Below are 13,766 nucleotides of genomic sequence, written 5' to 3'. Positions count from 1 at the left end.
GCAGCTACTACTACTATATTCTCTTTCCTGAATTAATTAGAGGTACGTGGAATTGAATTGTTACTTGAGATCATAGCATATGGACACTTCTCTTTTCCAACCCAAGTCACAATCAAGCTATAGTTAGGTACTATAGTTAAGGGCGAGTGGGGGAATCAATCCGTATCCAGTGGCGTAGCGTGGGGGGTGCAGGGGGCGCCGGCCGCACCGGGCGCAACATCTGGGGTTAGGGCAAATCCACGGGTTAGGGGGCGCAAATCCACAGGTTAGGGGGCGCAAATCCACGGGTTAGGGGGCGCAAATTACTTGCCTTGCCCCGGGTGCTGACAACCCACGCTACGCCGCTGTCCGTATCATTGCATAAATGTCCAGGTTCCTTAGAAGCACGTGCACCTGCCTATCTACATTTAAGAAGTGGATGGCAAGGTGGGGCGGTGGCACTTACCTACCCTCCTGACAGCTGAGTTGCTGCTCTTTAGCAGGTGGGGTGAAGCAATGGGGAATTTGTATTGGTGCAAACACACCAGCAGGACAGCTGGACTGGTCCCATTGGTGTGTTTGCACTGTGCCAACTCCCATGCTGCTTTATTCCCTCTCTTCTGCTCAGTAAACAGAAGTGATTCAGCTGCCAGGTCACCCAAGATCTTGTCCACTACTAATAGGTAGGTAGATAGGTAGGTAATATGCACAAGAAGGGCCCTGGCTGGATCAGTTCAAAAGCCCATCTAGTCCAGAATCCTGTTTTCAGGATAGCTTGGAAGGGACCCTGAGGATCATCTAGTCCAGCCCCCCACAATATAGGAATATGTACCTGTGACCTTGGCATTATCAGCACCATGCTCTAACCAACTGAGCTAGCCAGGTGCTGAGTGATGCCTGTGGCAAGCCCAGAGTGCAACAACCACTCTGCCCACCTATGATTAGCAGTGCCTGATATTCTGAGGGATATTGCATTTGGCAGTGAAGGTAGAAGGGGGATGGAGCAAATGGCAGGTGGGGAGAGGGACCAGCCCAAGACACCTTGCTGCCTGAGGCAAAAGAGCAAACGGTGCTCCCCTTTCCGCAGTCAAGGTGCATAGCAACCAAGGCTGGCCAAGATATTTCCGCACCTGATGCCCCAAATCCCATAAGGAAATCCCACAAGCAATAAGAATGCAATAATAAATCTCAATTTACTGCCCTTTCATGACACCCCAAATTAGCCGCCAGAGGCGGTGCCCTCATTCTGGCTGAAGCGCAGCGGCCCATGGAGGTGCGGACACCTCTCCCTCTTGATTCGCAGCGTTTATGTTAAATAACCGACTGAAGGGAAAGAGGAGGTCTCCCTCGGGGTGTGAAAACCATAGCCGTATCCGAGCAGCTTCTCCCTCCTTCCCTCCCTGCAGGCGCAGAGCAGCGCAATCCGGCAGAAGTCATGGGGTGTTCCCACAGCTTGGGATACACGACTCGTTTCTCTCTCTCGCTTATTCCTTTTCTCCTCGTGTGCACCGAATGAAGCAAGACGTCAAATAAATAAATAACAGGCCCGGAGAAGCTGCAGGTGGTTTTCTAACAATTTGTGAGGAAGGAGAAAGCTCCCACCGAGGAAATCGCAAATAGAGCTGTGCCTAACCGAGTCCCCAGAGGGGAGAGCTTGCATCAGGCAGGGGAAACCACGCCGCGAAGAGCACAACAATCATATGGAAACATCCCGCGTCCTCCTCCTCCTCCTCCCGACCTCACCCCGCCATTTTTTCCCGTCTGTCCCCAATCTCTCTCTCTCCCCCCCCCCCCACCCCCCGTTGCCTTTCCACACGCAGGACTAAACCCGCGCCTTGGCATCGCCTGCTCGTCACGACCCGCCCTCTCCAGGCCTCCCTCAGCTCCGCGCGGTGGCCGCTTCAGCCCAGACGCGTGCGCGCGCGCACACACGCACGCACGCCCTCACCCCCCCCATTGCCCCCATCGCTTTACAGCCCCACGGGAGGGCAAGGGTCAGCACGGGCTGCGGCTCGGGCAGAGGGCATGCGCAAACAGTTGCCACCAGCGAACTGGAAGCGCAGCGGCAAGAAGGCTATTTTATAAGAAGGAGAAGCAGCGAAGTACCGCGCTGGGGGGGAGAGGGAGGCGGTGTGTGTGTGTGTGTGTGTGTGTGCCGTCGGGACGTGCTCTCCGCCGCTGAGGAGGGGGAGCCGAGCCGGCGCTCTCCTCATTCCCCGGTGGCACGAGGCGGGTCTAGCAGGGGGCCACCTCCTCCCAGCCCTTCTCATTGGCTGCCCGGCGATGCCCGTGGCTCCCGGCCCGTCCGTTAAATGGGACGCTCATTAGAGAGCAGTTTCCATTGACAAAAGCGCTGAGGGGGGGGGGGGGGAGAGGAAAAGAGGACGCTCTCGAGGGGCGCATGGGCAAGCGCGGGCCGAGGCTTCCTGCACGCTGGCTTCGGCGAGGCGGCGGCAGCAAGGGAGAGAGCAGGCGCGCTCTTTCGCCTGAGGTGGATTACTCTTGTTTCTTTTCCTCAGCGCCTGGCCGGTGGCTCTCCGGAGCTCTCCCCTGAGACGACGTTTGGACGTCGCTGCGAAGCCAAGAGGATCCCCGGCGGAGGGGGCTGCGAGAGGACGAGGCTGCCCGGCGGAGGAGAGGCGGGGGCTGCAGAGCCCGGCCTGTGAGGGCGGCGGCGGCGGGCGCGCGTCTTGCGGGGGCTCCATGACTGGGAACGGAAGAATCGAGCCGTCCCTCTGCCACCCGCCCGCCCCCAACCTCCATGGGCGGCAGTGAAGATGGGGGCCCCCTCTCCTCCTCGTAAGTCACCCCGTCCGCGCGAGGAACCTGCCTTGTTGTTAGATCTCCCTGCCTGTCTGCCTTCTCTCCCTTCCCGGGCTGCGCAGGTGAGCAGCTCCATTGTGCAGCCGAGGCACCTGCTTCCTCCAGCCGCCCGCCGTCGCCGCCACCCTCTTCTTTGGCGTGGTTTGCGGGCGCCCCGGGGGTGGCACTTGACGTCGGCCGCCTCCTGCTTTACGAGGGACACCGCCGCCGCAGCCCCTCGCCTCCCCCTCAGCCCGGCCGGCTGCGGCTGCCTCGATTGTGCGCCCTGCCCGCGCTGGCGCTGCTGCTACTGCTGCGCGCTATTATCTAAGCGGCGGCTTCTCTCGCAGAGCTGGGCAGGGCGAAAGAGCAGCCCCGTCCTCATTTGACGACGGCGACGCTGCCTGTCTTTTTACCGCTCGAAGCTTGCGGCGAGGGGGGTGTCGGGGAGCTTCGCCTCGGCTGCTCGCATCCCGCCCTCCTCTCCCATTTCCCAGCCTCAATATGGCTTTCCACCGAGGAGCTGCAGTATGACTGAAGTGGGCAAAAGGGGGCGGGGGAGGCGGAAGCCCGGGGCGAGGTGAGAGCGCGTGAGCGGCCCAGGGGGGTCTCGAAGGCTCTGCGTGGGCGCGTCGCGGCGGAGGGAGAGGCGAGAGGGGAAGCCCGGCTGGAGACTTTGGGCAGAGGGGGGCGGGGATGGCGGGGGGGGGGGGAGCTGGGCGACGGAGACTGCGCTCTGCTCTTTAAAGGGACGGATAACGTGGAGTTGCAGAAGGGTCTGAGCGGCTCGGGGCTGGAAGGCACTGGCTAGGATTTGGGGGCGGGGGGAGCCAGGTTGGAACCGGGACCCTGGCTAAGGAAAGGGGCGAGCCATTGATTCGAGTTGCCTGGGAGGGACCTGCAGTTGGAGACAAGCCCTAGCAAAATTCCCCGGAGAGTCCCTGTCTCTCCATCATTCTGCCTCTCGGGAGCTTTTGCATTTGATGCTCCTTCCAGCGCTCCTCACGCCCTCGAGCGTGGAGAGAGGCTGTCAGGAGACCCTCTCCGGAGTTGCGCCCTGCGTGTCTGGCTGGGGGCGGCGGCGATTCCCCTCTTGCAGGTGTCCGCCTCCTCCTCCTGGTCCCTCGCCAGGTGGGGCCCGCAGCCTCCTCACCGCGCTCTTTCTCTCTTTCGCCTGGCAGGTGGCTGGGCTGAGCTTCCCCGGAAGGATGCACCGTGATGACTCCCACCGAGCGGCGGCGGCACGAGTACCGTCGACGGCCGCGGCGGCTCCGCCACCTCCTTCTCCTCTAGCGGCAGCTGCCGAGAGCTCAGCTGTAATGGAAACTGGGGGCGAGGCCAGGACAGCACCTCCGCGGCGGGGAGGCGAGGTTGGAGCTGCTGTCGCTGCAGAACGCGCCGGCTTCCCAGCGGCTGCCGCGGCTGCTGCCTTCGCTCCTGCGGGTGGAAAGGGTATGAATATTGATGGAGCAGGCGGCGGCGGCGGCGGCAGCAGCGCGTCGGGCATGGACCCTGCTGCAGTGCCGCGAGGAGGCCGGCCCGCGGCCCCCGCCCCTTTCCTGCGAGTGCCTTACGCCAAGGATCCCAAAGCAGCCCACCAGCGCTTCCTGCGGAGGAGCGTGGTGGACTCCGACCAGGAGGAGCCCACCTTCGAGCCGCCCGAGCCGCAGCAGCCGCAGCAGAAGAAGATCATCCTCTTCTCCAAAACCAGGAGGATAATCGCCGAGAGGGTGAAAGCAGGGCAGAGGCCGGTGGTGGAAGAGGCGCAGCCCGGGGAGCAGCCCGCCGAGCCGGCCAAAGCGGCCGCCGCCCCGGAGGCTCTTCCCAATTCAGTAGCAGCAGCAGCAGCCGAGGAACCGAAGGAGAGGAGCGGCAAGGAGGATGCGGAGAAGAAAGAGGCGGCGGAATCTCTCAAGGAGCAGAGCAAGTCCAAGAAAGAGGAGGCGGAGGATGAGGAGGAAGAGGCCGACATGAAGGCGGTGGCCACCTCCCCCGATGGCAGGTTTCTAAAGTTTGATATCGAGCTCGGAAGAGGGTCTTTCAAAACAGTCTACAAGGGGCTGGACACGGAGACCTGGGTGGAAGTGGCTTGGTGCGAACTCCAGGTAAGTGGCAGGAACTTTCTGAATGACTTTGGGGGCGGGGAGGTGTGTGCTTAAATGCCCTGTAAGCTGAGGACAGGGTGCAGGAGAGTGTCATCTAAAAAGCTTTGTTGGAATCGTCTCTACAGCTTATCTTGTTCCTGGGCTAACTATAGCTCCCGTGTTTTCATTGGTTCCGACCCTTCCCCCACATCATATGCATGCACGCTCCTCCCAGGTTTAACTCTCTCAGCCCTGTGATTTGCCAAGGGCAAGGTGCCTCTAGTGTAAACTAGAATTTTAAAAAATAAGCTGCTCAGCAAATGTCAAGAAGGGCCTCCAAAGGGTTAAAATGTTCGTGGACCAGCTGCCTTGTAGGCTACTAGAATCTGAACTAAATATTCCACAAAATGTGGCACTTAATCACAGCAAAATACTTTTAATTTATCTTGGAAGAATGTACAGTTATTGCTTGAAGCAGTTGTGTTACAATGCTTGTGTGAGTGTTAAAGGCACCACAGGACTATTTCTTGGTTTTATAGTGGCAGGCTTTGTCTTACTTTACTTGTAAACAATACCACAGGCAGGGAGGGTTATTCTATGGAGTTTGAATAAGAAGCAGATTCCATTGGGTCCTACAGGTTTTACTCTTAAGGAAGTTTGCATAGGAGATTACTTATGGTGGGAGTAATCCCAGATGGCCATAGGATTGTACTGTTTATTATGAAGATCTTTTAAATGTCCTGAATGAATTGGAAAATGGAAATATTAATGTTACTTTGGCTCAATATGAACATTTATCTAACTAAAGGATCTGATTTGTTATTAAACACAGTAGTGTCATCTGTTCCCTCCTGCTAAAAAAGACTTTCTGTTTAACTTTAAAAGGGAATCGTAACTGTGGCTAACATTTATTTGTCAAAGGTCACATAAATTATATGGCAGGATACTGAAATGACTTTTTGAACCTCACTTCCCTTTCTAAAACAGAATAGACTTTCCCCTTTTTGCTCTATGTCTTTATTCATAATAGACCTTTATCTTCTCTACCACACATGCTCAAGTGAGAAAAAGCATCTGTGATCTTTACAGTCCACTTCTCTTTTCCTTTCTCTATTTTTGTTGCATATTATATTTATGATGTGGCTGTGGGAATTGATCATAATTCACATTTTTGTTTTGTTTGTGAAGCTGTTTTGCAGAAATAGTCTTCATGAGGTCTTGGAACAATAGGACAAAATAGCTGCTTCAAATACCTTCTGCAAAGTTGCAGCCAACAAGGAATGCATACTTTTCATTAAACTATGATAGGATGATGACGGGTTGTTACCTCTTTCTAATCACTTAGGATATTCCGTGATATTTCCTGCAGCAGACCTGTAATGTTGAATTATAAAATTGATGCAGACCAGCTTGTGTATGAGTATCAGAATGAGACCTTTTTTTTTTTTTTTAAAGACCCTTGGTCCTGAATTATCCTGCTGTTTGTAGGGGTCAGATTGTAAACTGAATCTCAAGTGTTATGTCCTGCAACATTAGACTTGATTGAGCTACTTATAATGGAACAAATTGCAATAATGTTGAAGCTTTTGTGCAACTGGAGACTAGTAGGAGAGCAAGCACATGAATTAGTAACAGAAGTAGATGCCATTGTTGAAAGAAAGCTATGTATATTTATAGGGTTGTATCCAACTGAGTTCTAGACCCACTGGAATGACTGAACCTAAGTCATGCCTATTAACTGCAGCTGATCTACTCTGAGTAGGACTAGCATTGGTTACCACCCCATGTATTGTTGGCTCTGCTTTATCACCAAAGTCTTAAGGCAGCATCCTGTATCCATTTTAGGTTTATGAGAGAGGGAGGAAGTATTATCAAATCCAGTTTAGCATTTAATCGTTCCAGTTACAAATACAAGTGCTATAATGTAGCTTGTCTGGAGTCAGTCATGACTTTGGTAGTTTTATAAAATCATCTGTTTAAAAGTATTCCATAATAGCAGCCTATGCATCTGCAAAAATTTAAACCTATGGCTATCCAGTTTAATAGAGTGCAACAAAGTTGCAGTGTTAAAAAAAGAGAGGAAAACCCATCTCTTTGTTTGTTTACTTTTAAATCACATTATTCATAACTTCTATGTTATCTCAAGCCCCCGCCCCCGTACTGTATTAAAAAGCCCCATCTTAATATTTCCTATGTAAATAGTATGGATCAATACCCCTAATCATTTTGGTCACCCTTTCTGTACCTTCTTTCTGTTAGGCAAATGACATCTTTAGGGGTTAAATCCATCCCCCAGGCACTCTACCTTCCCTGCCCCCGCTTACTATATCCCTGATCCCAAGCACCAGGAGTTCCTTTTGCAGCAAATGAACCCTTTCTTGTACTACTCTAGTAAGGTGTGTTGTCTGCATTTTGAAAAGATGAGTTGGCGAAAACAAGAAATCTGAAAACAAGAAATTGAGTCTTTAGTGTCATTGGTGCAGTCCTGTGGCATGCCACTAGAGATTCAGCTGGCACCTTCTGTTTTAAACTTTAAATGCCTGCTGAACACTTCTCTATGCTGCCAAGCTTATGTAAGCAATTACGAAAACACATTGCTGTAATGGTTGGTTAATGATATTTTGTTTAAAAATTTTACATTGTAAAAAACCCACAATTTTTAAATTGTATATAGTTTCTGTTGTAAACTGCTTTGATATTTTTTTTAATGATCTAGCAGTATATATGTATTTTTATAAAGATACTGTATCGATAAACCCCAACAACTTGCAATTACCAGCTGCCCCTAGACTGCCAAGTACCCACTGGGATTGCCTTACAACTATTGTTCAAAGCATCCTCTTTTTTAAAAAAGAAGTATATATTTTAGGATGTATGTATGAAACGGGATACGGGTGGCACTGTGGGTTAAGCCACAGAGCCTTGGGCTTGCCGATCAGAAGGTCGGCGGTTCGAATCCCCGTGACGGGGTGAGCTCCCTTTGCTCGGTCCCTGCTCCTGTCCACCTAGCAGTTCGAAAGAACGTCAAGTGCAAGTAGATAAATAGGTACTGCTCCAGTGGGAAGGTAAACGGCGTTTCCGTGCGCTGCTCTGGTTCACCAGAAGTGGCTTAGTCATGCTAGCCAAGTGACCTGGAAGCTGTACGCCGGCTCCCTTGGCCAGTAAAGCGAGATGAGCGCCGCAACCCCAGAGTCGTCCGCGACTGGACCTAACTGTCAGTGGTCCCTTTACCTTTACCTTTATGTATGAAACAGAGAGAAATCACTCAGTGTTGGGAAACACTGTCTGTCCTGTTGTGCATTGAATTGTGAAAGTGCTAAGAGTTTCTTCACTTTGATTGGATGTCAAATATAAATATAAACCGACCAGGATTCTGCAGTCATCATCTGGGGCCCTTCTTGGTGTGCCTCATTCACAAAAGGTCCAGACCATGGCAACATGAGAATGGGCCTTTTCTGCAGCAGCTCCCTATTTGTGGAATGCTCTCACCAGGGAGGTTCACCTGGCACATTCATTATACATCTTTAGGCGCCAGGTGAAAACATTCTTCTTCAACCAGGCCTTTGGCTGATTAATATTCTATGGCAGGGTTCCCCAAACTTGGGTCTCCAGCTGTTGTTGCACCACGTTCCTATCATTTCCATCATTCCTAGCTACCAGGACCAGTGGTCAGGGCTGATGGGAATTGCAGTCCAAAAACAGCAGGAGATCCAAGTTTGGGAAACCCTGTTCTCCGATCTTTTAAATGTGTTTGTGCAAGAGGTGTTGCTGTTTTGTTTTAGCTATTTATTTTGTGCTTCTGTCCTGTATCTTTAATCTTGTGGACGGGCCTGAGATCTTCAGATGAAGAGCGGTGTATAAATTTAAACAACAGTAATAATGGTAATAACAATAAATAATACCGTGCTAAACCATAGTTTAGTGTGATGGGAATGAGCCTAGGTTACTGTTGGGTTCATACACTCACTCTTTCTTAGAAGAATTTGTAGCTGAACTGTGGTTCCCATTTTTAGCTTAACTGTGGTTTGTCATTATATCCAAACCTGGGACTGTTGTTGGTTTTAAATATGGTTTAGCTGAACAAGCTAGGGCGATCTTCCCAGCCCAGTCCTACCTGGCAATGCCAATGATTTTGTAAATCATGGTTTGAAATTGGCAGCTCTGGAAGTTGAGAATAGAGCACTTGAGCTCCTGTGCTCATTCCCGTAGTAGTGCCAAACAGTGGTTTAGTGTTATGTCCGAATGCAAGTCTTAGAGCCTGATATGTGAAGTTCCAGTAATGAAGAGGAGCGACAGTTACAGGATTGTATCTAATGTTAGCCCTACATTCAGAAGACCCATTGAAATCAATGGTGATTGCTAACTTAATTCTGTTAATTTCAGGGGGTCTACTGAGAGTATATCTTAGTTGGCTACAACCAAGACTCTTTAAAAGGGTTTTGTTTCTGTGTTTACTAATCAGAGTACTTTTACAATTTTTTAAAAAATAACTTACCGGTAAGCGGTTATACAGTAATTCAGTAAGCTGAACAATCCCTCTACATAATAGAAAGTTGAATAACATTACCGAAATAATGTAGGAGGATGGAAAGACCCATCACAAAGTTAGTGATAGATCATCAGCATGTATCAAATGTCTATCCTCCTGTCTGGGGCCAGCACCCAGCTTTAACAGGCCCTCAGCATGGTGCCATGAGACCCCTCTAGGCACTTCTGCTAACCCTGCCACAGTTTCTCTCTCTCACACTCTTACTGGCACTGGCTGCCATTCATTTTACTCAGTGTCTCCCCCCCGGGACATGCTGACCCACCAGGCAGTGGCATTTTGCATGAGAACTGAGCTGCTTCTTGGTTCTGATCTTTGGTTGTGGCTGTCATGTTGGGTCCAGCAAAATAAAGTTTCGAAAGTACGTTTCCAAGCACAATTCAAAGTGTTGGTGCTGACCTTTAAAGCCCTAAATGGCCTCGGTCCAGCTCCGAGGGCCTTCTGGCAGTTCCCTCACTGCGAGATGTGAGGTTACAGGGAACCAGGCAGAGGGCCTTCTCAGTAGTGGCACCCGCCCTGTGGAACGCCCTTCCATTAGATGTCAAGGAAATAAACAGCTATCTGACTTTTAGGAGACATCTGAAGGCAGCTTGTTTAGGGAAGTTTTTAATATTTGATGTTGTATTCTGTTTTTAATCTGTTGGGAGCCACCCAGAGTGGCTGGGAAAACCCAGCTGGATGGGCGGGGTATAAATAATAAATTAATATTATTCCCCATGGTATTAAGATAAAACTTGAAGTTCACAGTTGTGTCTGTCTGTATCTCTCTGTGTAATGCACATGGCTGGAAATAATACATTTGCATGAACATATTGCAGTTTTAAGAATTGTGTGAAATATTCTTTCATGTAGCTGAAGAAATGTAATGTGTGAAACAGCGTTCAGATTTCTGTTGACAAATGAAACGGTTGAAACTAAAGAAGGCATGTGATGACTGTGTATCTTGGCTTGAACTCACCATGTCAGAATATATCTCCAGCTATTTGTTTGAAAGAAGCAAATAGCCAAGAAGCTCCATTTAGATGGGGTTTTGTGTATAGTTGGGTTATGTAATCTTTTAAGGGCATGTTCAAAACCATGATTGTAAAAGGACAGATCTGTACTCTTTCTTTGGCTGGCATTTCTATCGTCTTTATTTAGAATAGCTGGAATGTTTCTATGTATATCTTGCAAACTGCTTTAGCTTTTTCTGGTGGAGGAACACTCTATGTTCTCAGTAATAAAAAAATGAAAGATAGTGTGTGTGTGGGATACTCTTGCTGTCTTGCATTCTGTTATACAAATAAACCTATTTAATTTATTTAAGAATAAAAACATCATCACAGAAATCTGTTTATGTTGCTGCTCTTAATATGCCGGCACCTCCTCCTTGGAGGTAGGGTGGGATACAATGAAAGAAATAGCAAATATTTCTAATTCTATTGAACTGGGGGTGAGCACAGGAACCCAAATGATGAGAGTTGTTCAGCACATTGCAAGCTTTCAGGAACTAGGCTAGCCGGCAGGGATCTACTCCGTCGTGATTTAGGGCAACAAGGTTGGATCTGTGGGATCTATGCAGTATCTGGTTCAGAGTGAGGCAAGGGAAGTTAAGAGTTGCAGTCCAAGGAATAATTTACATGCAAAGAAGCCAGGAAAGCTATGGAAGAATGGGCTGGTAGGTGGTGGTTGAGTGAAGGATTGGCATAACATGGTTCTCTTCTAAACATGAGCAAAAGAGTAATGGGAGGACGGTGTCACTGAATATACATATTTATGCCCGATATCCAGCAGAAAATACCCATGGACAAATATTGTTTGTGGGATTTGGAACTGAGCTACGGAAAGTGAGCCTCTGTTGTGCAACATGCAGAGTCATAAAAATGACACGCGCATGCCTGCATGGTCTGATAGAGATGAAGTGCCATTAGCCATCATGTATACTAATGAAGAGATTTAGGTTGCATGCCATACAATGCTGCAGAAGAAAACCTCCAAGCGGATGAAGAAAATAGAACCAGCTATCATCATAGGGTCAGGGTCATAATTTTCTTCATCCACATGGATTAATCTGCATAGCATTGAATTTAAATATTTTAATCAACTTACATGATAGCTTCAACAAATGCGGGTGGTTGATCCCCATCAAACTATTTGGGCATCCACTTGTGGGTTTTAGTTCTGCATCCATGGTCCTGTGGGTTACACAGTAGAGGCTCACTGTGTGCAATTCAATTAAAAATTCTTTGGATGGCACAGTGCTCCCATTTGCTTCTCCTTAATCATGTTCATGGGAGCTCCATCTTTGGCTTGAGCAAATCCATGATTGGTATTTCCCCCCTCTTCCTCTTCCTCAACATTTTCTGTTTCTCGCCTTCACTTGTCACACCTTCAGTGACCTCACAGAGGAATAGGAGTAGGTGTTCCACTATCCCTACCTAAAACCAGTTGGCTGTAGAAGCAAAGAGCACTAATCCCCCTCAATCAAGAGCTTTAGCTCAGATATGAATGCCAACTGTGTACTATATTATTTTAAACTTTTAAACTGTCACAGCACTGAGTGATACTTTAGATAGCTTGATTTGGGGTTAGTCCTTTGTATCATCATCAGATTGTTTGTTTGTTTGTAATAACACAGGAAGATGATCTCTACAAGTTGGTACAAATTTAATCAAAGTTTCTTTGAGTCAGGAGGGCAGGTCAAGGACTGCTACCCTACATACTACATTTTGGAGATGCTACATTGTTTGCAAGATGTTTAAATAGCCAAGCCTTCCATTACTAATGAGAGAGATATCCCAGCACAAGCCCTTTGCAAGTTTGCTTCTATTTGGTCTGCATATGAAATTCTGGTGTTTATGTGAGCATGGAGCTTTGAGAATGTGGGGGTGGAAATGAACTACAGGAATGAGGTCCTTTAAAAATTATGTAATGAAAGGAGAGTGCTTGGTTGCAGAAAAAACTATTTATCTAGGACCTGCACTAGAATTTCAGCTGTTGATTTCACGATAGATGCCAGGGATAGGTACATCTACGGTACCTTTCTTGACCCATTCCTGAAGTTTTATGACTGCTTTATTTGCCAGATATTTGTTTTTTGTTGGGGGAGTGGAGGTAGAGGCACAGTAAATACCTAAAATAATATAGTACACAGTAAATGCCTAGTCAGGACTGTTTTTCCTATTAGAATTACAAGTACATACAGCCATAATCATGCTCTTTCCTAAGCACAGCATGCATCCCCATAACATAACCGTTAGGAGGAATCTAAAGCTTAAAATGTAAAGCTGTGCAATTGCTCAGGTGTATATAATTCCAATGCATCTTTTTAGGAAGTACGAGGATGCAGAAATTCTAATTAGTTGTAAAGAAGTATGTTTAATGTTACAACCATGTTTTGGAAAGTGATGAGTATATGCTTAAAAAGTAGGGTAGTTGTTATGTGAACCAGGGGCCCTACTGTGCAGTAAGCTGAAGCTGATTTCTTCAGGTGGTGGCAGAGCTGGCCCAAGAAAGTTTGCTGCCTGAGGCAAAGAACAAGATGGGGTTTCTTCCCCAATCCTAATACAAAAGTTGACTGGACTGGCAACTGAATCTTACTTCTGTACCAATGAAGGGATGGAGACATACACAGCTCTGTGCTCTAATGGACAGGAATGTCTGGAAGCATTCCCTCCCAGCAGCTGCCACCTGCGGTAGTCACCTCACCTTGTTTAATGGTAGAGCTGGTTTTGGGTGGTAGCAGATGAAGGCAGCAACTGATGTCTGAATGGTGCAGCTATAAAATGTATAGCATAAAGGGTGTCAGTGTGCCATTTGGGTTCTGCTTCAGGCAGCAAAATGTCTTGGTCCAGAACTGTTATGAACCGATATAGCAATGTGTCAGCTGCATGAGCTGTGCTTAAATAAAATGTCACAATCCTGGATGAGTAATGAAAAGCCATTGTTGGGAAGGTAAACAGCCAGAGAGTAATATGAGCTTTAGCCCCATTTGCTGGTCAGTGGTTTTTGCTATAATAGGACATAAAACACTTTTCAAGGATTCTGTACGGCTGTTAAGGACAGAATCTAATATAGTGCGCTCTAGTTTTGGTCTACCTAGAGTGATTACCGGTATTTTCTGCATCTGTTTGTTTTTTGATGGAAACTCATACATGCTTTGATTAGTTTAGTTAATAGGGTCTTGAAATAATCAAACAATTCTTTTAATAAAAGAAAACTAATTCTATAAGAGGTTTAAGCTAATGGTGAGCAGGTATTGGAAACAAGATGGAGGAAGGTCAAAATGTCAACTTTTTCCTAATAGGATTTTCTGACATGTAATGTTAAATAACTCTTGCACTGACTTAATAGATGCCTTAATTGCAGGGAGTCAA

At 48.0% G+C, this 13,766-nt stretch overlaps 1 protein-coding gene across 22 annotated transcripts in view; it reads left to right on the top strand.

Annotated features, from left to right (window-relative positions):
• Positions 1-1,945: 1,945 nt before the first annotated feature.
• WNK2 (WNK lysine deficient protein kinase 2) overlaps positions 1,946-13,766 on the top strand; it is a 112,684-nt gene continuing 100,863 nt past the window's right edge. For 20 of the 22 annotated variants that reach the window (XR_013391971.1, XR_013391972.1, XR_013391973.1 and 17 more), the window contains exons 1-2: positions 2,347-2,864; positions 3,963-4,886. Coding sequence is in view for 19 of the 22 variants with exons in the window: in XM_077924903.1 (XP_077781029.1) it covers positions 2,757-2,864; positions 3,963-4,886 (1,032 nt within the window). In the remaining 3 variants the exon portion in view is untranslated. Of the gene's footprint in view, positions 2,082-2,346; positions 2,865-3,962; positions 4,887-13,766 lie in introns of those variants that run through there. The other 2 variants (XM_077924892.1, XM_028718988.2) reach the window with 2 other exon arrangements.

The sequence above is a fragment of the Podarcis muralis genome, chromosome 2 (assembly GCF_964188315.1).
Source record: "Podarcis muralis chromosome 2, rPodMur119.hap1.1, whole genome shotgun sequence".
NCBI classification, from domain to species: Eukaryota; Metazoa; Chordata; class Lepidosauria; order Squamata; family Lacertidae; genus Podarcis; species Podarcis muralis.
The sequence above is the reverse complement of the archived record's forward strand: the minus strand, read 5'-3'. Positions and strand labels throughout refer to the sequence as shown.